The sequence below is a fragment of the Micropterus salmoides genome, unplaced genomic scaffold (assembly GCF_014851395.1).
Source record: "Micropterus salmoides isolate LMB-PRFRI ecotype aquatic unplaced genomic scaffold, ASM1485139v1 Ms_hic_scaffold_12, whole genome shotgun sequence".
NCBI lineage: Eukaryota > Metazoa > Chordata > Actinopteri > Centrarchiformes > Centrarchidae > Micropterus > Micropterus salmoides.
Window position 1 is genome coordinate 7,872,351 of NW_024040263.1, and position 26,506 is coordinate 7,898,856.

Here is a 26,506-nt window from a genome sequence, read left to right on the forward strand (position 1 = left end):
AATTTACAATGTGACACACTTGTGCAAATATGCATCCACAAACCACAAAGCAAATGGCAGTCTGATGGTGGCGCAGTGGGGCGTTGCTCCATTCACAGCTCTTTATCCTGTGTGTGTGTGTGTGTGTGTGTGTGTGTGTGTGCGTGCGCGCTTGATAGACACCTCACACACCGGTTGCCATTGTTCTCCCTGGGTTGACTGGTGTTCAGAGTGACTCATGCTGGCTGGGAGCTCTGTGGTACTACACGTGTGCTGCTCCACTGCCTGCCCCCAGGTCACGTTTCCCTGTGTGTGCTTTTGTGTGACTGTTTGAGGAAGACAAAGATGACATGATTACTACTTTAAAACAACTGAAAAAACAAATCTGAATCTGAGAAATGTAGAAATAAATCAGAGAGAGAACTTCAGAGAATGATGTGGGCAGTATATAATTCCTCTACTGTACTGCCCCCACCTATGTTCTTTGTTTCATCACTGTCACCTCTCATCTTTCTCCCATCCCCTTTTCCAATTCCTGCACTCATGTTATCCTGCCACTTTATTTGGTCCTCAAGTAGCATGGCCAATGTTTTCCCCTCCCATCACTTATACTAGCTCTGCAAGGTTGACCTAGGTTAGGGAAAGATGCTGCAGCGTTCATCCGTTCGCTGGCTCCCGCTGCCCCCTCACACAGTCCTCGGAGCGCAGTGCCGTCCATTGCCATGGCAACAGCGGGGGCGGTAGATGGAGAGGGCTGTCTAGAGTGACAGCCTTGACAAGAGTCTGGACCCTCAAATGACCCTGGGGGGAAGGGAAGGAGAAAAACGATGGCGAGGAGGAAAGGAGAGAACCGGGGAAAGGTCAATGCCGTTACAGTCACGTGTGATTACGGTCGTGAGGTTCAAGGGCATCTACACTGTAACCTCTCTCTGTCCCCAGTTAAAGGTCAGCCACGAAACACAATAACCCAGTGAGGATACTTAAATAGGGACATCACATTGGGGAGTTTAGGCTTTTTCAAACTTTTCTATTTGTTAAGAAGTGCTTATTTTCTTAGTTGCTTGTCGTACAGCAAATGGACACAGCCTAATTAGATTTCTGCTGCTCATCCTTCATCGACCATGGCATTGGACAGTCAGAGCAAGTGGGGTTGTCATCATTACTGCCCATTGTGCTGTAACATGAGTTGCATCATCCCTTTAACTAGGTCACTTCCTCTTCTTTTCTACCCCTCCCCCCCACCTTGCTCCCTTATCAAACATTGGTTGGTCGTGTTGAGTTGCCTTTCTAGCGCTACCTCCCCCACATCTGTTTAAAACCAAGCTGCTGGTGTCTGGGGGCTAATTACGCCGGGCTAAATAGTCCCTGGCGCCAGCGGCTAACGTGTCCTAGCAGATGGGCACTGGTGTTGCAGGGCAGGGGGAACATGGCGTCACAGGAAGGGAGGGGGAGGGGGGGTAGGGGGCCCTAGGTGGTGCCCTGGCAGATTGGCATCGTGTGGGTAACAGCCGTGCCACCCACTCACCATCCAGCCACCCTCACTATAGGTGTGAAATCACACTTACTGTACTTGCTTAACTCATTCCTTAGGAACAAGCCTTCCATCTCTGAGAACATTTTACAGGCGCTCTCCCCTCTACAGTAAATCTTTTACCTTTTGTACCCTGTAAAGCACATTTTGCCCTGGTGTATGAAATGTGCTATACAAATAAAATTGCCTTGCCTTACAGTGCTTGTTACCTTACTAATAAAAGTTGCATTAAGCTATTTCGACCAGTGAGGTGCAGAAAGACATCGAACCAAACTGACAGCAACAGTTTCAGCTTATGAGGTTCTTTTTGTTTTTATAGAAAACAACTTGTGCATCCAGCAGGTTCAAAGAAACCTGGAGATTCAGTCTGAGCCCTTTTATGATTACCATTCAAATGTAGGTTTTATATTAACTGGTGTTTATCCCTGCTTTGGTCTACCAGCTCTAGTGATAGTTGATACCTGTGGATTTATAAGAAACAGTATTGTTTTGATTTTTTTCTGTGCTTCAGAGCAATAAGCTGAATGCAGCAAGAAGCCTGAAAGTGGGTGCTGATTTCCAGAAGCATTGGCAGTTCTTGTAGCAGCGGCCAAAGCTGATTGATTGAGTGATAATTAACGCTGTTTATCATCAAAGGATGCCAACTCCACCTGGCTTCTCCTTAAAAGACTTTACATGATTGCCTCTACTGTCATAGCTACAACTGACTGACACACCACATGTTGTCTTCCTACTTTGTGGAAACTGTCACTGTCAACCGGATAGTCTGACAGTAACATGAATCTCCAGAGTGTTGTGGTGCTTTTATTCTCCTAAAAAGACTCCTAACTTAATACTTTTAAATTTCACTCAAACATTCATTGTTTTAATTCTGCTGTACTTCATTTACTATTAAAATGCATTAATTAAAATACAACGGATAAAGTGGCAGAATACCATCATTGCTGTAACAGACCATTCTGAGTTCAGGTGCACAGAGGTTTGTGTGTGTTTTTTTTCTTTTTGTTTGTTTGTTTTTTTGCAGCACCGTGGTTGGTTGTGCACAATTTCCTCAAGGTAACCACAGTGGAGTAGGCTCTGCTCTTTGCCATGGCACTTGATACAGATAAAACATACTGTACATCTGCTGCTGCCATCAGGTAGCTGATTTAGTCAACTGAAGTGGAAGGCTTTCCTAAAGCAGTTTAGGATGACCCATGCAGACGGGCTTATTAAATGCATTCAACTTTTTTCTTTACGTGTCTACTGGTTGTACAATGTGTTTATTTGCATTATTATGTAATTGCTGCATATGTGCACCCCACGCTTGTCCATTGTAGTTGATAATAGAATGACCAAATTTTCAACTCAGAGATAGTCCACTGAAAAGAAACGTGGTCCTTTTTACAACTTTTCTATATATATATATATATATATATATATATATATATATATATATAAAATATTAAAACAGGCAATTTTCACCAAAACAACGTCTTGCCCTTACACTACCTTGTTTGCATGGAGCTTACATGTCATTGTAATACTCCTACCGCCTTTGCACCATGGACCATAAAGCACAAAGGTTAGGAAAACATATCATCGTGCTGGTTGCACTGGTCAGCAACTGTGTCAGAGAAAATGATTTAATCTTAAAGTAAAATGACAGAAATAGTTTAAATAACATGGAAAGCCTCAATTTCTTCGGCTTCAATGAGAAAATGAGGAATGAACCGCAAAGGGAGCACTATTTATTATATATAAATATATTTATATTATTATTAATATATTTATATAATAAATATATAGCCTTTACCCTTCTATCACTATCTTTATCCTCACAAAATGAGTCACTATTTTCTCAATATAGCTTATGACAGCAGACTGGGTAAGCAGTTCACTTTTCTAATTCACAACACTGGTATTACTGTACACTCACTTACTTTGTTAAGCTCTACACTGCTCTGACAGTGTCCTCATCATGCCCCCTCAGTGTGGCCGCTCGCTGACCTCTCTTACTCCCACCCTCCCTACCTCCACATCTTTCTGTCTCACTGGCTTCCTGTCACTGCCTATAGTTATATTTACAGAAATGATTCCTTTTGCTCCTTGCTATATGCGTTTCCTGGGTAGGTAGTTTTATATGCGGAAGTGATTTCCAGAATGACTGAGGCGATCAGTTGTAATCTCTTGTTTTGACCTCATATGATAAAGCTTTACTAGCCATCGATTGGCTCTGGCTTGTGCCAGATGTTTTTGTTTAGGACCACTTTATAAGGGCCATGACTGGTTCCTGATGGGCTGTTTATCAAGCATGCTGCTCCAGAGTCAGACGAAGCTGCAGTTTGCGACCATTGGAAGGCTGAACTACTGAGAGCTAGCTGGTCGAGGATCAATTGTAGCAGCAGCTGTCTGTGAAGTCTGCAGGCAAGGCTGCTGTGGCTCCCACATGACATGCAGTCTCCACACTGCAGCCTTTGAAGCGCCTGAACTCTTCACCCCTGTCTGAGCAGGTCGGCTAGAGAGCAGGAGAATAGAGAGATTGAGAGGGAGAGAGGGATGGGGGGCAGGGTTAGAGAGATGTGGAATAACAGAGCAGGGAGAAGGGTAGACTAGGATAACGGGAGGGAGGAGAGGTGGAGAGGTTGTCATTTAGGTTCTAGCCATTCCTCATCCTTCTGTCTTTCCTCAGCTCTTCTCTCTCATCCTGCTTTCTTTTTTACTCTCTTACCCTCGGGTGTTCTTTTCCTGGCACTGCTTGACAATCCCCCCCCCCTTTACCCTTCCTCCTTGCCTCTCCCTCTGTCTCTCTCACTGTCTGTCTGTCCAGGTTTTTGTTCCAAAGCTGTCGATGCATCACAGTGGTGCAATAAATTTTGACTTTGCATGCATTAAGTCACTAATAGTATGTGACTTTTTTTGTGTTAAGTGCAGTTACAAATCTAATAGTCTGTACCTTCCTAGTGTATATATTCTCAACGAAACAGGCTGTCACGTCCACGCAGATTCAAATAGACACCTGAGGTCAAAGTTGATCACTAAAAACAGAACATCGCACAAACCCCAGTCACTTTCACTGTGACTCAAAACTTGAGTAGCGCTGCGTCAAGGGGAACAAGGGTATGTATAGTGCATTTATAGAAACTTAGCCACATTCAAACACATTGTAAAACTGTGCAACATGGGTGTCGTTACAAACCAAATGGAGATGAAAGAAACTTTGCAGCCTTTTACTTGGTTAAAGCAACATTATGTAAGGTTTGGTGGACACGTGATTTACCGTTACAAAGTATAATTCACCTCCGTTTACATTACATTACTTTTATCTGCTACATCTACACGAAGCAAGTGCCACAACACAAGACATAGCAATATTGCCTACTAGTCCAAGAGAAAGAATGCCAACTCAGCGTCTGTATTTCAGCCTTTTATTTCAGGAAGCTCTCGCCAACGTCCGTCTTGCTTGGTCACACTTTTTTGCACTTTTTAGCTTCCTCTGTCAACGTCCTCTTCGCTTTTATTTATATTTGTTAAGTTAAACTGGCACACAAATTTGAGCATCAGAATCTAATATTTATTGAGAAAGGACACAGGCACTTTTGTAGACACACACACGCACACTCTTCTAGACCTGATTCTGTTCTCTAATGGCAGCTGGTGTATCACAGAGGAGGCTTCTGCACCAGAGGGGATGACATACACTCATAGACACACAGGGCACACAAACACACATGCGCACACTCGCTCACTTACAGACGCACACAAGCTGGATCCAGGCAGACTGAGGGGTTCTTTTTATGGCTTCAGAACATAAGGTCAAGACCCTGGCCAAAAAGCCACAGCTATTATCATCGTGGGAGTAGGGCCATATTTTTATTTTGTTATTTTGCGACAGGTAGACTTCTGATCTGGCCTACCAAGATGTGATGCTTTCAGCGTGGCGTCGGCATGTTTGTGATCACACATTTTTCTCTCTCCGTGTCATGTGATTTCTCTGTAATGGCTCTTTGGGTTTGTAAGCATCTTTGTCCAGGCGCTGGGAGCTCAAGCACATATAGCGTCCTTCGTATGTGGATGTGTTTTTGTGTACAACTGTGTGCGTGTTTTTGCAGCACGACAGTCCACTCAGCTTCTGTCTTTAGGGTGGCGATCCAATGATGGAGGCTCGCGTGTCCCTTGGTTGACCCTTACAGAGCAGTGCCCCCTACCCCCCCCGCCCTCCCGTCTCTCCCCTCTCTCCCCTCTCTCCCCTCTCTCCCCTCCTCTGCTTTGCCCCTCTATCAGCCTCTCTCCTAGGTTACTCTTGGCCAACTCTGGCCACCTGATTAAGGGATTAGTGAGGCTGATGGTTGTCAGTGTCCCCCACATGCTGGCTAGTACCACTAAACCAGACACCTGGACCTTGAGGAGGAGGCAAGGGGGAGTTCACACTTTAATTCATCCACATAAACACAGTAGTATATATATACACACAGATTCAGTACATACTCTTGCACGTGCGCAAATTGTACTGTAGATCCAGTCTTGGTGTCTCGCACTGGCTTCCTTCAGCAGAAGAGTGGAGAATGTGAGGGGAGGGGTGACGGGGTTAGCACAGGGTTACTGTTTTGTCTGTCCCTCCCTCCCCACTCTTTCTCCAGCTCTTCTAACCTCCCCCAGCCCCTCCCACTGCTCCCGATGCCCTGCCAAATTCATATATCCCATAATCGTGCTGAGTCGCCGTGTCAGCAGCACTGTATCAACCCCAGGGCTTTGTCTTGCTCCTGCTTGTCACCACACTGAGACGCCGCCTCCTGCCATCACCACAGTCAAAAGATGGGATACCTTGGATATACAGATGCTAAGGGATGTACCAGTGCAATTTCTTTCTACATTTTATTCATTCACGATACAGCTGCACATTGCATACTTACTGTAGCCTAAAGCAGGCCTATATTTAATCTAGTAAATTTAGCGATAGAGGCCATTAGGGAACCAATTCCTGACAACAGAATAGCTGTGCATTAAGAAAATATAGCCTGAAAGTTTTAATAGTTTTCAATATTTTTTTTATGGCAGCCTGTAGTTTTTTGATTAATATCCGTAGAGAGGGGAGAGTCAGTGTTTGATTCTGCAAATCGGCTCGGGACATTCCTAACAGATTCGTGACTATTTTTAGCCTGCCTTCTTCGCCTCACCTTTTGAACTTGTGTATGAGAAGTGAGTCAACAGCTGTTTTCACCCGTTTGGGCTGTTGTATCGCCTACCTTCAATCACGGGCCTCGTATATCCAATACCTGTAGTTATTATAAACATAGATTCATTGTTTCTTAGTTAACACTTAAAGTGTTTTAGTGTCTTTCCTGTTTTCTACGGTGAACCTAAATGAGCTGCTGGAACCCTCCCCTTAAGAGAGAGTATGACCTCCCGGTGCCCTCCTGCCCTAATAATTACACGATGCAAGATGCTAACCAGCTCAGCTCAGCTTTAACGGCAATGCTCATGTTTCCTCATGCTCACTGGATTTCCCTACTTGAGCTTCAATTCCCTTCATACAACATCTTTAAACATGTATGCCGGATGCTTGATTTACGTAGCATTCGGGTGAAACGTGTTTTATTTAGTTTTTGTATTGTTTTGTTTTGCTGTGTGAATAAGACAATAAACACATCTGATGTGTAATCTGAAAACAAATCAAATTAAGCCTTTATTAGATATGCAGGTACAGTGTAATCATTTGTGTTCAAACTCTTCTGCAGTCATTGAAAGTAATGTGAAAGAGTATGGATCCTTACACATTTCACGGCAGTCCATTATGTCTCTGTAAACTGATTTAAGTTACAAATAAATTACAAAAGACTTTGAATGCATATACATGTTATATACTGTGTATATATATACATACATACATATACACAAGTTTCTATTTTTCTGGTTAGTGAGAGTATATCCATAAAATGGTCACAGTAACCTACTTCTCTTCTCTCATTAAAACAAAATCTTAACCCGTGTTACATAAGAGGTGAGAGGTGAATCCCTTCAGTCAGAGTCTAACCAGTTATTGTCCTCTTGTTCAATCTTCTGCTGCAGAGAACAACAAAGATGCCCAGTACCAGAAGGTGAAAGTAAAGGCAGAGCCCATGGAGGTGGACCCGCCCCCTGCAGAACTCACCCCACCTGCCTCTCACCTGCTGGCCTTCAGCACTTTAGGGGCGAGTGAGAAGAGCGAGCCACTGAGTAACCTACCCGAGACGTTGGCCCGCCCCCAGAAAGACCTCTTCTCCCAGGACATATCGGTCAAAATGGCCTCCGAACTACTGTTCAAATTGTCAGGTATGTTCCTTCAAGACATGTGCGTGCGTGCGTGCGTGCGTGCGTGCGCACGCGCGCACACACACATACTCTCTCTCTTCTTCTTTTTCCCTGTAGCACTGTAGCGTAAACCTTGGACTGTTTTTGATACACCACCATAAAACCTACATGTTTCCATTTCCATCCTCTGGTGGCACTGTAGTAAAGTTATATGACATGTACTGACATCCTGCTTTTTACCTTTATGGCCATGAATATGACATTGAAGCAACATACAGCTGTTTGTATTGGTAGATTAAGACAAAGCTTTGAGGTGAAACCATCACCCCCAGAGAAAAGGTGCCCATGTGAGTGTGTGTGTGCGCGCGTGGGTGGGGGTGCTTGTAGTCCTAGGCTGTGACCCCAGCTGTACCCAGCCTCTGATCGCTCGCGCTTAAATGCCATATAGAGAAACAATCTCATGTAAAATCCTTTTCCTTGTTCTCTCTTCTTGCGCTCACCCATATTCACAAATTCACACATTGACAGTCTTTCTTTCCCACAGTGTCTTGCATGCACACCTTTTACACAATCACACAAGGCCCCATGGGGAGTGGTGTCTGCACAAATGCACCCCCCCCTCCCCCTCTCTTCCTTTCTCTCATTCTCCCTCTCTCCCTCCCTTGACTCGTTTTCAGACATGCCGGCTCAAGCACACTTGGCTGCACACGCTCTCCCCCTGCACTTCCCCTCCCTCCCTCTCTTTACATTTCTCCCGTGCGGCATCTCCATGGCAACGTGGAAAGAGACCTCTGTCCTTGGCGAGCAGTGTGACGGAGTGGGGAGTTTAGGTGTGGGGTGGGAGGGGGCAGAGGATAAAGAGGGTAGAGAGGGCACCAGGGGTACACAGTATGCCCACCCAGGGAGGCCAGGGCATCACTAGCCTGGCAACAGCGACAACTGGCCCCTTATAACTGGGTTTGAATGTGAGGGGGACTGTAACAGAGTGGGCTGCTGTCACACAATGAGCAATCAATATGAATTACCCAGAGCAGTAGGACCTCAGAGGCACATCAGTAGCAAGGTCGCTCTGAACACTGAGATGGTTGCAGCTTTGAAATTCACTTCAGTACATCGCCTTGAAACTCACACACATGGCTCCATTCTCAGGCATTTTGTATAGTGCTCTTTACCACTGAATACTGAAAACCCATCATGTCACATCAGACAGCCAAGTAGTGGTATTAGCTGATTTTACAAGTCTCGCTTTACTTACCACTTAAATACAAATTATTTTAAGGTTTCTAAGACTCAAGCACTCTGTGAGCAACTAGACATGGCTACTATGTTATACTGGACAAGTATTCAGTTCATCATGGGCTTCAGTGTTGGACCCAAGCGGGAAGCTTCCGGTCTGAGACGTGAATCCAATGCGGAAGTCATTCTATTGAACGGCCAGCACGGGGCGACTCTTCTGGTTGCAAAAAGAAGTCCAGTTCCAATAGAAATAATGGTAAAATGACCCTGCTTCTCACCTGAATAATTACCTCAGTAAACACTTTCCTAATGGGTTTATGGTCTCAATCGCTAGTTTCATGTCTTCTTCAAAACAGCATGATGTTCATTTAGTAAATTATGGTCCCATTTAGAGGAAAATAGACCATAAAGCAGAGTATGCTTCAGGGCCGGTTTGTTTATGATTGAGAAATCGTTACCATGGCGACCTGTCAATCAGGCTAGAGTGACTCGTACCTACGGCACTGTGTAAAGTTAACCAGCGCCGTTGAAAAGCTTATTAGGAGTTGGCTGTTCACTCTCTCTGGTGAGTACATTTAGTTTAAAGACTGTTGTTCGCTAGACAAAGTTGTCAGCCCTGTTAAGATGACAGTTAACGTGAATTACAGATGCACCTAGCTAAGCAAGCTAGCTAGCTCCACAGACGGCCGCTGGGGCCACCTTCTTGTCCAAATATGATCACGTCCGGTGACGCTGGTTACTTGAAAACGTCAGTCCACAAACCAATGGGTGACGTCACGATGACTTCGTCCACTTCTTATATATAGTCTATGGTTGGACCTAATGTGACTCTGAAACAGCACTCAGGATCTCTGGTATACAGAGGTGCCCTCCGTTTTCTACTTGTATCAGTACAGGTGCATGCAACAGAAATGTGTGTATGTAAACAGATTATGGAGAACTTGCTTAATATGTTACAGGACAGGTGTCCTGCCAGCAGGACAGGTGTGAACGTTTGCCAAGAGTCTAAAGTTGCAGGAACCTCAAAGCCATCAAGGCTTTTTGGAAAGCATGAGCAAGGGTTGTAGGATTTCCCACAGAATTTTATAGAGAAGGCATCCCGCCTTGCCTGTAATATAGAGGGCTTCCACTAATGTCAGGAGAAATTATTACATTTTTGTGAAATATATTAGGCTTGTTAATCGTCAGGAGTGGTCTGATCCAGCTCAGCAGGTGAGTGATTGATCAATCACATTGTACGATCACTTTGCATTAATTAATCTGAGCAGCACATTGCCATGTTGGCTTTTAGAAGTTGGGAAAAGAAGAGACAAACAATCCAGTCAATTACCATCAGGTGCTGATGTGTGCGGAAAACTCTGCATTGCAGGTTAGACACCAGTTTGAAATGAGTTTGATAATCACCAGTCGGACACACATTTTTTATTTATTCCTATCATGATATATTATAATATTTTTGCCCTGATAAAACTTTTAACAGACTTTTCCTGTGTGCCCAACGGCTTTAAATAGTATTGTACACAGGGTACTGGTCTATTAAGTTGATCTGTACAATGTAATCAAATAAAAATAATAAAACCTAACCTATTCAAGCTTATAATCTTCACTTTTTCTTGACATTATGCTAGTGGGCGATGATTCAGCTCTTGTGCAGTTTTTGAGGCCACAGTCAGTGGCATTGTGTTGGACTATAGAATGTTGAAAGGTGTTAGTAATATTTTGTTTTCTCCATTTACATACAAGGGCGCAACCGTACACAAACACACACGTGCCATCTGGGTAGACGACCAGATCTGACAAGCCATGCACATTATTAAAAAAAATTAAAAATCTTTTCATATTGGTGTTGTTGGGCTAACTTTCGGCCCACAGGTCTGCAGACGCAATAGAGACTCCCACTTGTCCAGATGGCCAGTACACCCCTGCTGGCATGGCGAACCTGTGCTTTACTAGCTGAGTTAAATGTTTAGGAATCAGGATCATATAGCGTTTGTTTCTCTGTTCCATAAGAACAGAGCAATTTATCGAGGCAGCTCGTTACATCTAAATATCTGTTCCCTTCAGTGGACTCAGGACTTAAAATATTATTTATAATTAATTTTAATAAAATAAATTGAGTGTGAAAATTCATTCATGACCTTGGAAACACTATTTTCTTAACTCAACGTCCACTTAGTAGCCTTTTATGGAGCCACCAACCATTTTCTTCATTGACCAAGTTTGTCATAGAGATGGCTCAGTTGTCATCATGTGACCTAAATATAGAACTAGATAACATGTGGTCATATATATCATATATGTGTCTGTTTAAAAGTCTTTGGGGTCGGACTTAGACGGTATACTGAATAAATAGAAAATGAAATAGAAATATATAAAAATTATATGGTATTGACTGGAATTATACATGATTTTGTTTTTGTTTTTTTAGAAAAAGTCAGCAAATCCAACAACCACAAAGACAGTAACATGGTGGGAATAAACAGGTGAGTGTTTTGCCTCCGAAAGGTTGTTCTCAGTTTTACATAACATGAATTATTTATTCAAAGATTCATGATGGGAGATGCACTGCATTTTTACATAGAGTTTGAATATGTGTTTAATTTAGTAGCTATGTAACTGTTAGTGTTATGTATCATATTTCAGTCCATTTCTGGACGAGTGCTTCAGACAATCACCCTTTAACTCGCGCTCCAAGAGCTCTTCCCCAGCAGAGGCCAGCTCTTCTACCAGGGCAGCATTTCATGGTAAGACACATGTAAAACACACTCGCAGGAGCATGACTAGAGTAGTAGTATAGGAACGTGGACATATCACTAGGACTTTGTATCAGGCAGCGGATGGATGGGCTTTGCTCATATTATGTCTTTTACAGCTGCTGTGTTTAGCGGATTTGATCAATTGGTCAGTCGACAGAAAGTTAATCGGCAACTATTGTGATAATCCATTAAGCATGTTTTTCAAGGCAACATGACCAACGTTTTCTGGTTCCAGCCTATCAAATGTAAATATTTGCTATTGATATGATGGTAAATTGAATATCTTTAGGTTCTAGACTGTCTGTCAGACAAAACAAGCTAATTGAAGACATCGTCCTGGGCTCTAAGAAGTTGTGAATGGCACTTTCTGTTGTACATTTCATTGACTAAATGACTCAATCACTAATAAAAACAATCATTAGTTGCAGCCCCAGTGTCTTTATGTTTGTCCATGTTCATTGTTTTACCGTTTTGCCCAAATATTATCTCTAATGGATGGAAAGAAAAGTTATCTGCAGCTGGTAAAAGCAGGTCAATACTGCTGCTTCATTGATAGTACAGTATCTAAAGACAGGTCCAAGGGTTCATGTTACTCTCACTGTAGCTTTGGAGAATTAATAGATTATACAGAGATGCTCATTATACACACACATGTAAATATACACATGCAGTGTGCTGGCATTTATAGACCCTCCGTGCACACAGACAACACACTCACTCTCACCCACTCGCACACAAGCTCTGTAGCATGGTGAGCTACTTAACATCCAACTACACGTGAAGACCCCTTTAAATCTGAGTATACGGCCACAAGGACACATCACAATTAACCACCTCCAATTTCACATGATCTCACCCTCCTCTCCTGGCAAACCCCCTCTCCCTGTTTCATATTTAGAGCTCCGTCCGGCCTCTCTGCACTCTCACGCATTTCCCCAACCTGAAGGCTTCTGCCCAGGGCATCCCCTGTCTCCCTCTCCTCCCCTCTTCCCTGGCATCCAAGAACTTCCCTCCATGTTCCTTTGGCAGTGAGAGATCCAGAGGTTAATTAGCTTGTGCCAGCTTTGCCTGTCCCTCTGCCAGTTAATGAAAATCTGATTGGCTTCTGGGTGTCAAGAGTGTCCTGAAAGTTAATTCGCCCAGCCCACCTCCCCTTTCCCCTGTGTGTTTTAAGCTTCAGATCCAGCCTCTTCTGCTCACTCTTTTACAGTTGTACTGCTTTCCTCTTTTCTTTCCTCTTTTCTGTCTTCATTTTGTTTTTATCCCTGTTTAGTTCCCCCCTGCTCCAGGTATTGGTAAGCATTTCTAATTATAACTGGAGGAAAGCAGATCTTTAACCACACAGATTTTCTGTCCTAGTTGAACTTTCCCATCCTTTCCTGTTAGTTCACCTTTCCTACCCCAGCCATCACACTTTTTGGGCCTGGCATTATAGAGGCTCATAGGTTTTACTAAGTTTATTGTGGTATTACTGGTACATATAATTTACTGGTTGTTAAAAGATTTGTGAGTGATGAGTTAGAATTGGTGGCTGTGAAACTTTTTGCGTATTAAATGGAAAATGTTAACATCATTACTGCAGATATTTTAATAATGTATTTGACAGTGTTGACTATGGCTGCTAATGATGTGTGAGCCCAACAACTATTTATGTATTGTGAGCTTTTCCCTTTAGGAAGAAAGAAAGAATACATGAGTAGGAGTTTGTGTGACCTCTGGAGTTTGCTGTTTTGTCCCCTCAGTCTGGAGTTTAGCACAAGCCTCCATTTCTTCTCCCTGTCCCCCTCTCCCCAGCTCTAATAGCACTAATTAAACCATTAACCACTTCAAGGTCCTAATTGGCTTAATCATCAGTGTGTTTGCCGGGTCGTGGCCTCGAGCCCCTGCCCTGACCAGGCCTATCCCTTAGTCTCACTTGTGAGTCAGGACAAGTTAATGCTTTTATGTGCTAAGCTTTAGCTACAAGCTCAGTAAGAAGGTCTAGGATTCTAAGAATGAGCCGTACACAGACAGTGAGTTCAGGGAAAAGAAGTGTGAATCGGTTGAACAGTCGTAGTCAGATGTCAGGGCAACTGTCATGGTAAGAGGCAGATTCCACAGGGGGTCACCAAAATCGCAGTAACTCAAGTTTCTTGACATGTCTAGTGTTGGGACACCTTCGCCACCTGTTTGGCTTTACTCCGTGTGAGGAACCACAAACATACACACTGTGTTTGCTGATTATTCCCTTACTTTCCTACCAAATGTTGCTTTACACTGGTCCATTTCCATGCATTTACCATCACACATTCACCCTTCACTCACCTGTATTACAGTGGCGAATCACTGAGCCACAGTAAAAAGGAGATAAAGATATTCCGTTCACAATTAGAAGACTATTTCCTAACGTTACTCCAACAAAACAAACTCCCCTCTCCAACTCTGACTCATGTTTCCACCAGCGTCCCACGAGATTTCAGAGTAAGAATTGTCCTTGAGCCAGACTTCTGTTTTATGTTAAAAACAAAAGGTGTCACCGCATGTTACTCGTAGGGATCCTTTCCATGAAATTGTCAGGCAACTTGTATAACAGTCTGAGCCTGTCATTGGCAAAAAGAAGCCCTTTTTGTGGGAGTAATTTTGACGGGCACAATTGCCCCGAAGGAATACGTGGCAGCCACTGCAGCCGGGTTCAAAAAATATGTGAAAATAGGACCCAGGTTTAAAAATACAGAAATTACCCTTGAAGATTTCATAGTCTACAGTCCACTGCTTGTATCTTGGAAACTACATTTCCTAGAAAGAAAAGAAGTAAGCATTACTTACACAAATGCAGTCTGAACTTGATGTATCTCCCCAAAGTTGAGTTCATAAATATATTCTTTCGGTGCTCGAAGTTATAAAAGTTGCGTTATTCCCTTCAGAACAATTTAGTATTTCTTGGAATTCTATTATAGATCTGACTGACAATCTTTTTGTGGTACATTAATTACCTAAATTACAAAAGATGCCTGTAGGTAGTGCACATGCACCCTTATGTCCCTATATACCTTTCAACTCTCTGTGTATGTAACAGATACTTGGCATATGTAAGTACACTAACCAAGAATAAGAATTTAAATATGTTGTGTGCCTGAATCAAAACCAAATGTGCTGTATTTTGCTTCCACAGTTCCAAAATGTTGCGTGAGGTATGGTGCGACACAAATAAAAGCAAATAAACGTTAATTCACAAGTTAGTATGTAGAGGGCAAAATAGGGGGTTAAATATGTGACACGGATACGGAAAAAATGCTCCAGGGTTTGTGAGTCATTGCAACAACAGTAAAATATCGTTTCACACCACCTGGAGCTACCACAATTTGCTGTTGAATATAAACTGTGCATTATGTGACTTAAAGTTTCCTTTTTCTTAGATGCACTGATTTTCTGATTGATCTGCAAAGAATCAAAACTTTATAGCGAGAAGGAGAAACAGAGGTGCACAGTTTCTCCATCCTTTATGAACGCTGAAAATAAAACTCAGAGTAACTTAAAGAACCCTTTTCCGTTTTCCAAAGCCTTGCCAATACAAAGGTTTTTCACCAAGGCCAATCTGTATAGCATGCTCTCTGAACAATATAGACAATTAGTAAAAAAGAAATCCTGCCATCATCTGCGAAAGTACTACATGTTTTCACCCTTGTGAATTACTCTATTCACAAGAATGAGGTTTAATTCAAAGCAGAAACTTCAATTCTTCAGATTCCATCAAAGAACCTGAAAATAGTCACTCTCGTTCTTTTTATTTCTTTGAATGAGGGGTGCTGGGTGGGAGGGAGCGGGGGTGACATACAGTAAGGAGAGCTACAGTGATATGTGTATGCTGCAGGCTTTAGAGCAAAGGACTAGTGCTTGCTGTTGACATTAAGAATGCATTTGCACTGCATCCCACCCGCAGGCTAGACAAGGAGCATCTGTCAAATGGTAGCAGACAGGTTTCAGTCTTGTGGGTTAGCAAATTAGCCCACAGTGAATACTGAAGAGAATGAGACTAAATAGAAATGTCAGGAAAAATGAGGAATAGATTTGTGGCACGTTTTCACAGATCAGCCTACTGCTGTTACCTTCTAGTCTTTGGCTATGTGATACGTTGCCATGATTTAAAGCAGCCAAATGAGTGAATGTAATGTTATACTTTGGTGTGTGACACTGAATCTTAAAGGAAGAACCATTCATTAACCATAGATAAAATTTCCCTCCACTTCTTGTTATGTGAATGTATTGTGTCTTTCACTCTCGGATTGCATCTATATTTTGTGTCATCTCTTAAATTCTTGTCTGTGTCATTTGTCCCTGCCGGTCCGTGCAGTAAGGTGGAGGCCAGAAGCAGCGAATTTAATATATGCAGGGTTAGCATGGGAAAAACTACACAATCTCCGTAGGAGGGATTGGGCACCTTCACAGAAAGAGAATACTGTATGACATTATTATAGCTGGGTAGAACCATAGACTGTAAATAAAAAGGGTAGAACATCATCTTATTTCATGTATGTATTACATACCCAGCTAGCCTGGCTCTTGTTGGGGGTCATGTGCCAGACGCAGTCACTTCCTGGTGCCTCGGCTAGCCTGCTGATTCCCCTCGTTTATAGCCTTTGTGCTAAGCTAAGCTAACTGCCTGCTGGCTGCAGCTTCATATATAGTGGACAGACGCGCGAGTGGTATCCAGTGGCTGACGAGGTATTCAAAACCAAGTACTAATACCACACTGTAGAAATAATGCAAGTAAAAGTCCTGCATTGAAAATGTTGCTTAAGTACAAGTATGTAAGTATTATCAGGGACATGTACTTAGTAAAATTAAAAGTACTTAATGCAGAAAAATGTCCCATGTGACTGTTAACATTAGATAATTATAAGTTTAATAATGCATTTATGTAAAAGCAAGATTTTTCTGTTGTAGGTGGTTGAGGTGCAGCTCAAGTTAAACTCTTGAATCGGACTGCACTATGATTATTTTCATTATGGATTAATCTGCTGATTTTTATTTTTATTTTTTTCCCGGTTAATAGATTGGTTGTTTGGTTTGTAAAAATTCTGAAAATAAGGAATAAATGCAGTCACAATTTCCCGGAGCTCTTCGTGACACCTCTGCATTGCTTGTTTTGTCCAACCAACAGTCCAAACCGCAACATTATTAAAAATCTGTTGAAGTTATAAGAATAATTTAAAAGGAAAAGCAGCAAATCTTGAAATCATGAAATATTTTTTACAGAAAGAAAAATGACTTTTAAATGTATCATCAATGTATGATGTTTTATGATCAAAATAGTTGGCAATAAATTTCTGTTCTAATCGTTTCAGCTGTTAGTCAGTTAGGCAGTTTAATTTATAACAAAGCGTCATCTTTGATATACTCTTCATATGTTTTGTATGTATAAATCTTAATTTGTAAAGTAACAAGTAATAAAAGTTGTCAGATAAATGTAGGGGACAATATTTCCCTCTTGTAGTGGAGTAAGTAGAAAGTGGCATGAAAAGAAAATACCTCAAATTTGTACTTAAGTACAGAACTTAATTAAATATCAATCTTTTCATCTAATTCTTGGTAGGAAAGCAAAGTATTTCTTAAAAAAATATGAATGGAAGAAACAAGACCATGTCCTGTGTGGTATACTTCCTGCTGCTTGACTGGTGTTAAATCTGGTATAATTGGAGCGTCGTAGTGGTTCAGACATACTACTATTGGAAAAAAACGAAAAATGCCTTCAGTACTTCAGAGAAAAGATGGATAAAATTAAGATGACCTAATAATTTTAAGAACACCACCCTCGTTACATAAGCACATACCACAGCAGTGTGTTATGGTTTGGTAGTTACGGTTTTCAACATCAATACATACTGAACCTAAGTTACTTTGTTTGATTTATAGCAGCGTGACTTCAAAGTCTTTGGTCTACCTGCAGATGCTTCTGTGGCTGATTGTGTCAGCGGTGAATGATGAGTATGGTTTTCTGCATTTGTGTGTGTGTGTGTGTGTTCCAGACTCAGAAAAGGATGAGCCGGGAAACGGGATTGCCCAGTGGAGACTAAATGAGCAGCTCTTCCCCTGTCCCATCTGTGGCAAGGTGTTTGGTAGACAGCAGACTCTTTCTAGACATCTGTCTCTACACACAGGTAAATAGACACGTACAAAATTAAATTGTTAGCGTATGTGCCCGCCGCCGCACATTCACGCGTACATTTGCATCTCTTAGTCAACATATAGATTCTGTGTTTGTGCGTGTGTGCTTGTGTTTGTGCTGCCCACAGTAAATAAATAAGGCTTACCAGACTAGATTACCCTTCCTTTAAAGAGATTACTACCATGATTAGTCTCACTGGGAAAACTGCCCGTCTAATTACCCAGCTAGAGGGATGCCTTACGGACTATCTACACACACACACACACACACACACACACACACACACACACACACACACACACACACACACACACACACACACACTCACTCCCCAGTAATTCTGATGCAGCCACGATTGTTTCCCTCTTTCACTTTCTCTCTCACACGCACAGACACGGGAGACTTCCTGAGGATGAGGCTGTACTCTCCCTCGTGTCCTGATTACACTGTTTTCAAACTTGGCCCTTCTTTGCTCTCAATTGATCCATTCTACCCCACAACTGTCTGCAATCCCTCTCCCAGCCCTTATTTAGGGGGTAAAAAAATTAATAAATATCCTGCTTCTACAATTTTATTTAAACCAAATTAATTCTGGATTAGAAATGAATGCAACCTACTTGGGATTGCAGACTAAATCACTGGGCGCACAAATGGAGACTCGTGTACAAAATGCCCCCACACAATTGGACATGCTCTCACATTTTGCGTGCACACACTACACGACACGCACACACACACCATCTGAGAGTGTTGGCTGTGAACAGCTTGGCCACACCACAGAGAGCAGAAGCAGGGGCATATGTCAGTGTGATGGTCTTTTTGGTTTCCCCGGCGACATAAAGGTTGCCTGGCTTCATGTCCTTGGGGCAAATGGTGTGTGTGTGTGTGTGTGTGTGTGTGTGTGTTTGTGTGTGTGCTTTTGAGGGGGAGCTAGAGGGAGAAGATGTGTTATGTAGATTTGTTTTGAGATAAAAGGATAGATTGTGGGGGGTTTTGCATTAGATTTCTTTGTTTATTTGATTTTATAGTACTCACAAATAAGGTAAGATTGTGTCTGTACATGCGTCATATTTTCACCATCATATCCAGGTCCCTCACTGAAAGGCTGATTTTGTCAGACTTTTTTTTTTTTTTTTCTTCCACTCGCCAGAATCAGAATTACAGCTCGGGTCAGGCAAAGGTGAGGCAGGTTAGGCATTAAGTAATTAGGTTTAAGCTTGCTTTAAAGGCTCAGAGGCTGAGCGCAACTTAATGAAATATCATCTGAGGTAATATTTACAGTAACCTGAGGTCTTTTGTCTGTGTCTATTTTGTTGCAGAAGAGAGGAAGTACAAGTGTCACCTGTGTCCTTACGCAGCCAAGTGCAGGGCGAACCTCAATCAGCACCTGACCATCCACTCTGTCAAGCTGGTCAACACCGACGCTGAGCAGATCGTCAGTGCCGTTACAGCAGACTCTGCCGAGCGCAAGAACTGCCCCTACTACTACAGGTAGTACAGACCAAAACACGCAACCCCCAGCTCTGTTTAAGATGTCTTGAGCCAACATCAGAGGTTGGAATCAATGATCTGTATCTGCTGTTTGATGCCTAATTATACAAAGATATATTTCTTGATTTTTGTTTCTCCCCAACTGCTCTATTTTATTCATTTGTTTTTCAACTTGTCTATTTTTGTAAATAATTTATCTGGAAATTCACTTTCTTGACAAGAGTTAGACAGTAATACAGTAATACAGTATGAAGCTACAGCCAGGAGAGAGATGGCTTAGACTGGAAGCAGGAGGGAACACCCAGTCTGGCTCTGTCCAAAGGTAAAAAAATAAATAAATCCATCTGCCAGCACCTCTGAGTGTCACTAATTAACATGTGAAACCTTATTTTGTTTAATCTGTGCAAAAACCAACTCTCTCCTAGCTGTAGCTTCATACTTACCACACAAACAGGAGTTTTCTCAGTCTTCTCATCTAACTCTCAGCAAGAAAGTGAATAAGCGTATTTCCTAAAATATCATACTATTGCTTTAATGCTTTTATGGGGCTAATAATGAGGAGAGTTCAATAGCGGCATGTCTGTAGTGTGGAAATATTTCATTTTCAATTATCTTATTTATCCACTCTGTACCACTTACCAATTTATGCGGACATAATATAACACTAAAGCTGACTGTCCCTCCCCCACCTCCCTCGTTATTCTCACCATCTTCCTTCCTTTTCCTCTCTGTTCTCTGTCCAGCTGCCATGTGTGTGATTTCCAGACGGAGCTGAACGCGCAGTTTGTCAGCCACATGTCGCTCCATGTGGACAAGGAGCAGTGGATGTTCTCTCTCTGCTGCAGCGTCTGCGACTATGTCTGCATGGAGGAGAACGACATGAAGAACCACATTAGTACTGGACATGCAGGTACAGACTCCCTGATGATGCACGGTGGTCCACTGGTTCTGAGTGACAGAATTAATAGGATAGCCTTTGTCTAATAGTGAAAAACACCCCTCAGTGACTTCAAATTTTTTATTAACAAATGTAATTTATTACTGCTACATAACAAAGACACACAGCAAATCCTCAGATCTGACACTCAAATACATAAAATTTATTGATTATCAAAACTGTTGCTGTTTTCGACCTTTGATTAATCGACTATTTGTTTCAGCTCTAGGGTGTAATGTTCTTGTTTCAGGTGTTCGTGCCGGGTGCTCAAACATGTACTAGATAGAAGAAAAGTAGATGATTCAACTCGTAGAAAAATGATTTATGGAGTTATTTTCAAAATTACTCTCACATGTTAGAGTGGGTGGTAGCTTACACATTGTGGCTCTTGTTCACAGCTCAGAATAGAAATACAGTGCAGTACTTGGACAGTGACACATTTTCTATTGTTTTGGCTCTGTGCTTCAACACATGGGGTTTAAATTTAAACAATGGCTGAGGTTAAAGAGCTGACTTTCAGCTTCAGTTTTAAGAACTGCTGCCTTTTTATACATAGTCCAACGATAAGGTTACAATTCCTACGCTGTTCGCTTAATTTGTACAGGTATGTAAACACCCTCAGATTGAAGCTCAAACTGTTGTTCCCTTACAGTCAGTGTTTAATTTAGGACTGCGGCTAATCATTATCTATATGTGTAGTTGACCAATTGGTCTTTAAAAAAATTAAGATGACCGAATTGACACATGTAAATAGCTTGTTTTCTCCAACCAAAAAAGGACATTCAGTGTGCAAATGTTTTTTGGCATTTTGTTAAAAAAAAAAATGACATGATTAATCGAGTAGCAAAATCTGTACAGATATCAACTAACTGACAAATGTTTCAGCTCTGCTTTCATCTCAGAATTTAGTGTGCTTTACAACAGAACCAACACAATAAACATCACTGTTTAAATATGTACTGTTTCAAGTCAAAACTAATGTAATAATAATTTACACTTCCTAAACACACGGCTCTGTCTCAGTTCAGAGGGCGCAGAGAAAGACAAGCAGTAGAATTGGGTTTCACAAACAAGCCTCCTCCAGTCGACCTTCTTTGGACTTTTAAAGCTGCTGGTGTGAACCCCTGGTGGTCGATATGAGTGTTTTTGTCTAAAACAGCTTTGTCCAGTTTATTGCCGACGTTTTGCTCTACTCACTGTTCCTGAATGTGTGTTTGTATTTGTGTGTGTGTGGGTGGGATTGTCCGGCCCAGACAGCTGAGGGGTCTTTCAGAGGCCACAGTGGCCTTGTTTATCTGAGAAGGTTGGCCCTTATCGTGCCTGAGGGGAAAAAATCAATAGGCCTTGGGTCCTTTGGAGACGAGCTGGGTTTACGATGCCACTGTGGCCATCTTTAAAGTCTCTCATCCTGGCTTGGCATTTATCTCAGTCTCACACAAGATGGACACCACCGCCAAACACAGAAGAAATATACAGGAGTGTGGCTCCTGTATTCTACCTTCTGTATGTGGAGATTTTAATAATTTCTCTTGGTCCAGCCCTGTTTGTTTAAGTGTGTATACTTCAGAGCGTATGGGAGATAGAGCACCGCCTGGAGTGAATCCTGATGGTCTGTAAATTAAGGCTAGTTATCTGGTCAACTGTGTGGACACGCCCAGGCATGAGATGGCTGAGCTCAACAGGTGTCTAGTTCAAACTGACCCCCTGCGAAGACTGGACTCTACATGGGGAAGGGGTTGGTTGGATGACCTTCTCTGTAGGGGTGGAGGTTGTGAATCCTGGTGGTGACAGTATTCTTTGGTATCTACCCTGGATACTTTGGCAGATAGTGCTGAGTTAGCTTCTTTATTTCCATTCCTATATCACGAATGTTGCCGGGCGATCGCAGGCGAAAATATTGGGTGAGAGAGAAAATTGAAAGTTTTTCAGTTGGTGTTTCAAGGTCGAGGCCCACTGGCTGCCTACATTCTGTGCCATTAGCCTTTTGGATATTGTAATAGAAGGCAAGTGTATGTTAAATACTGCAGTAGAGGAGATAAAAGCTTCCTCACGTCGGTTCAATACTGTATTCAATATTCTGCAAAGACTGTGCTGTGAACGACCCTGGTATATTTATTTGATTGAAGGAAATTAATCACATCTTCTATTGCTGGATTGCTCTGCATTCCTGTAGGTTTTAGTCTCGTGTGTGTGTGTGTGCCTGTATTAAAAAGATAAGTCAACCATTTCAGGATCTGTGCAGCCCTTTCTCCCTTTTTTTCACTCACTTCCTGAGTGAATGCCCTTTGTTGAGCTGTGCCCTGAGATGCTCCCGCCATCTTAGCTCCTTTGGCCATGACCCACGTTCCTCACCCCTCCCTCCCTTGCGCCCCCTCCCCTTCTAATTCCCTCTCTCTTCCCAGTGAATTGCAGACTTAGAGAAGGGGATCAATAAAAGCACACTGCATCTTGATTTGACTGGCAGTAGGGCCTCAGTCAGAGTGCAGGACTGTGGAGGCTGCCTGCTTGTATTCTGTTTGTGTGTATGTCAGTGTGTGTATGCATGTACCTAACAACGTTGGGGTTCTTGAAACTGCTTTCAAGCATGCCCCACAATGTTTTCAGTTATTAAATTTTCTTTAGTTGGAGCTGGAACAATTTTTCCCCCCACAACATTGAGTTCAATAATGATGATAAAGATGTCTTACTTTCCGCTATCTGTCCTCTTGTGTCCAGGTCTGAACTCAAGGAGTCCCCTCAGCGAGACCAAGAGCACGTCCTCATCCCTCTCGGCCCTCAGCGATTCACTCAACAGCTCGGAGGGCGGAGATCTCACCCATGGTAACGAAGAACTCAGGGGCCTGCTTGCCCCGCCCTCCTCCGCAGGCAGCCAGTCCAGCTCCGGAAGCCACTCGGGATCAGGGACTGAGGACAAGTCTGACAAAGGCAAGGAATTGTAGGAACTATTGCAACCAGATACGCTTCATCATTTGAAAGCACCTGTGTGTGTGTGTATGTATGTATATATGTATATATATATGTGTGTATATATATATGTATATATATATATATATATATATATATATGTGTGTATATATATATATGTGTGTATATATATATGTGTGTATATATATGTGTGTATATATATATGTGTATATATATATATATATATATATATGCACGACTGAATGGGCAACAATAAAATCCAGCAGGTATTATTAAAGAAGAGTTTATCATTCAAAAACTAAGCTAATTAGCTTGATCGAGGCAGTGTGGCTGTGGTTTGATCAGATTTGATTGACGTCAAACAACCCACCAACTAGTAAGTGCACAAAAGTATGCAACATCGTCTTTTTCCAGCTGGCCCCGCCCACTTCAACCCAGTTAGAGGCTCACAGGAAAAATGCTTTTATCTTTAATGTGAAACAACCAGAACTGTTCTAACTGGCAGAAAAAAGTATAATCACCTTAATTATTTGAAAATGTACAAAGACGTAACACTTTAACAGCTCTTTGGTCAGAAAGCTGCTCACTCTGGGTAACGGACCAAATACACTTACATTTATTTATTTAGCTCACACTTTTCTCCAAAGCAGCTTACAATTGCTATATACAACAGATGTCGGACGACTCTGGAGCAACTAGGGGTTAAGTGCCTTGCTCAGGGACACCGTGGGAATCAAACCCAAGCTTCCCACACCAAAGGCATGTCTTATCCGCTGCGCCGTCGCCAAATACACGTGTCAAGAAGACAAGGGATCATTCACTTGTACCTTTGTCATTCAAAAATACACACGTTAATCCAGAGCAGTTACAGAGCATTACATGTTGACTTCATTCTCTTAATTGTGTGTGTGGCCTAATCCCTGCTTTCTTCTTCCATTAAAAAAATTTAACACGGCAATCTTTTTTATCTCGACCCCACTGCATCAATTTTGACCACTCTTCTTTTTTTTCTTTTACTTTATGAAAATGCCGGAGTACTCCTTTAACAGCTGGTACTCTTGCATGTATTCTCTATTTATGTTAAACCTGACTTTTCCCAGTATCTGAATGAGATTTCATTCATGCTGGGTTAAATTTAAAATCATTCAAAATCATCATCATAAATTAAGACTCTGTCTTAACTCACCCTCTCCTCTTTCCTTCTCTACAGGCTTCGAGTGTGTCTTCTGCAATTTTGTGTGCAAGACGCGTAGCATGTATGAACGTCACCTCCAGATCCACCTCATCACGCGAATGTTTGAGTGCGACGTCTGCCACAAGTTCCTCAAGACACCCGAGCAGCTGCTGGAGCACAAGAAGTGCCACACCGTCCCCTCCGGAGGGCTCAAGTAAGGAAAGCAAGTACAGACAGAGGTTCCTAACTCCGCCCGTCCTTCCCCTCCCTCAACCTTTTAAGTCACTACACACAAAAACAACAGTATATTCACATTCATAGGTACCAGGGGTGTGCAAGTAACGCCATACTTAAAAACTGAAGAAACTATGGTTTCACTTACTTTAAATGCACCATTTAGCTTATTTCACATACATAAAATCATGCATTTAAAATAAATTAAAGGATACAGAAAATGCATCATTTCATATACATAAAGCTGACTGACATTATCGTGGTTCTTTTTAATAAGAGCTAATTGTAACAGCCATACAGATGACACCTGTAAACTTTAATTAAGATTATTTGTGGTCTTTTTGAAGATTATTCCAGCCATGTGTCCTTCATCAGTTAACCTCAGTTTAATGTTCATTATCGGCAGCCAGCAAATGAAACAATACAAGCTGTAGTTTTGCTCGACAGCCTCTTTTGGCAAGTGTAACTTATTAGACAGTGGTCTCTGACAGAAGGGAGAGTGGAAAGGAGATGGGTGCTTTGCCTCAGGGTCTGTTGTTCCACTGCCCACAGCCAACGGCCATGCCAAAGAAAAATAGCTGGTGAAAACCTGCATTCCAGAAAGCTAATTCGTCCCCCCCCAATAAAGGCCACTCGTACTGTGTATTACGTAAAATTTGTTGGCACACCCCTGGAAGATAATCATTTAGAAGCAAGTGCGCACACTCCATAGATGTTGGATCACTTACATTTGTAATATCATAGACCGGACATTGAAACAAGTCAATTCAAAATATATAGTCACAAAACTAATGCATGTTTTCAAGCGTCCACGCTCACACATCTGATAACACAACATGCATTTTGTGGACAGAATGATCCTGATGAAGCTTCAAAATAAAAACCTAACTCACACTATAGTTTGCATCCCAAACACTTCAGACCCCTACATATATAAATATATTGACAAGTACTCATGCACCTGCATGCACATTTTATTTTAACCTATCTTTGATACGGCAGCCTTGTTTTTCTAATACTGACACACTGTTTATGTAGTAGTTATGTAGTCTCCTCACATGCTTCCCTCTCCATCTCCATACTCCAGTCTCACAGGAGCCTTTGTTGTACTGTGACACGTTTATGTCCTATTTCAGGCCTGTCAACCTAACATAAAGCCCATCTGTCGATTTCAACATCCAAACCACACACTGAAGATGTCAGTGTTTGAGTTTAGGCTGATCATAAAAATGTACAACTTCAGTTCCACAGTGCCAGTTTTTGCCAACATTTAGTATAAAACAAAAGAAACGCTTCAACACATGACCATATTTGCCTAAATATTTAGGAAAAAGTCCAGGAAACTAAATATTTTGTAAAGATTCAAGTAACACGACCCATTTTTTTGTTTTTGAGTTGTTTTCATAACTCCAGTCTGTGCATGTGCAGAACCATTGAGATTCATTATGATTACCGCCTCATCTTGTCATAAATGAAGATCTGTATTCATCTTTTTTACATATTGTGTACATCTTTTTTTCTGTGCAGCCATCGGTGGTGTTAGGATGTTCTCAACATTGCTAAATGTCTGGAAATGGTAGCATTTCACTAAATGTAAACTAGGGAAGCTGCCAACACAGTTAAATTGACTTGTATTTTATACAAATCCTGTGGCTAACAGAACTCAAACACACAAGAAGCCCCTTCATAGCTCAAAGATCTTCACACAGCACCTTTAGTCACTTACTTGAGGATTTGCTGCTAGCTGTAGTGTGTGAGTGAATACATGTGAAGGCGTTTTTATAACAGTTTTAATGTTTCTTCTGTCTGGTGTTAATGTTTTTGAAGC

The 26,506-nt window shown here is 42.0% G+C and overlaps 1 protein-coding gene across 2 annotated transcripts in view; it reads left to right on the forward strand.

Moving 5' to 3' along the window:
• The window catches only part of znf827 (zinc finger protein 827), a 70,705-nt gene that overhangs the window by 39,195 nt on the left and 5,004 nt on the right, over positions 1–26,506 (forward strand). For both annotated transcript variants that reach the window (XM_038713139.1, XM_038713138.1), the window contains exons 6-13: positions 7,559–7,801; positions 11,445–11,499; positions 11,660–11,760; positions 17,778–17,909; positions 19,237–19,408; positions 20,152–20,318; positions 23,061–23,270; positions 24,481–24,658. In XM_038713139.1, coding sequence (XP_038569067.1) covers positions 7,559–7,801; positions 11,445–11,499; positions 11,660–11,760; positions 17,778–17,909; positions 19,237–19,408; positions 20,152–20,318; positions 23,061–23,270; positions 24,481–24,658 — 1,258 coding nt within the window. The remainder of the gene's footprint in view (positions 1–7,558; positions 7,802–11,444; positions 11,500–11,659; positions 11,761–17,777; positions 17,910–19,236; positions 19,409–20,151; positions 20,319–23,060; positions 23,271–24,480; positions 24,659–26,506) is intronic.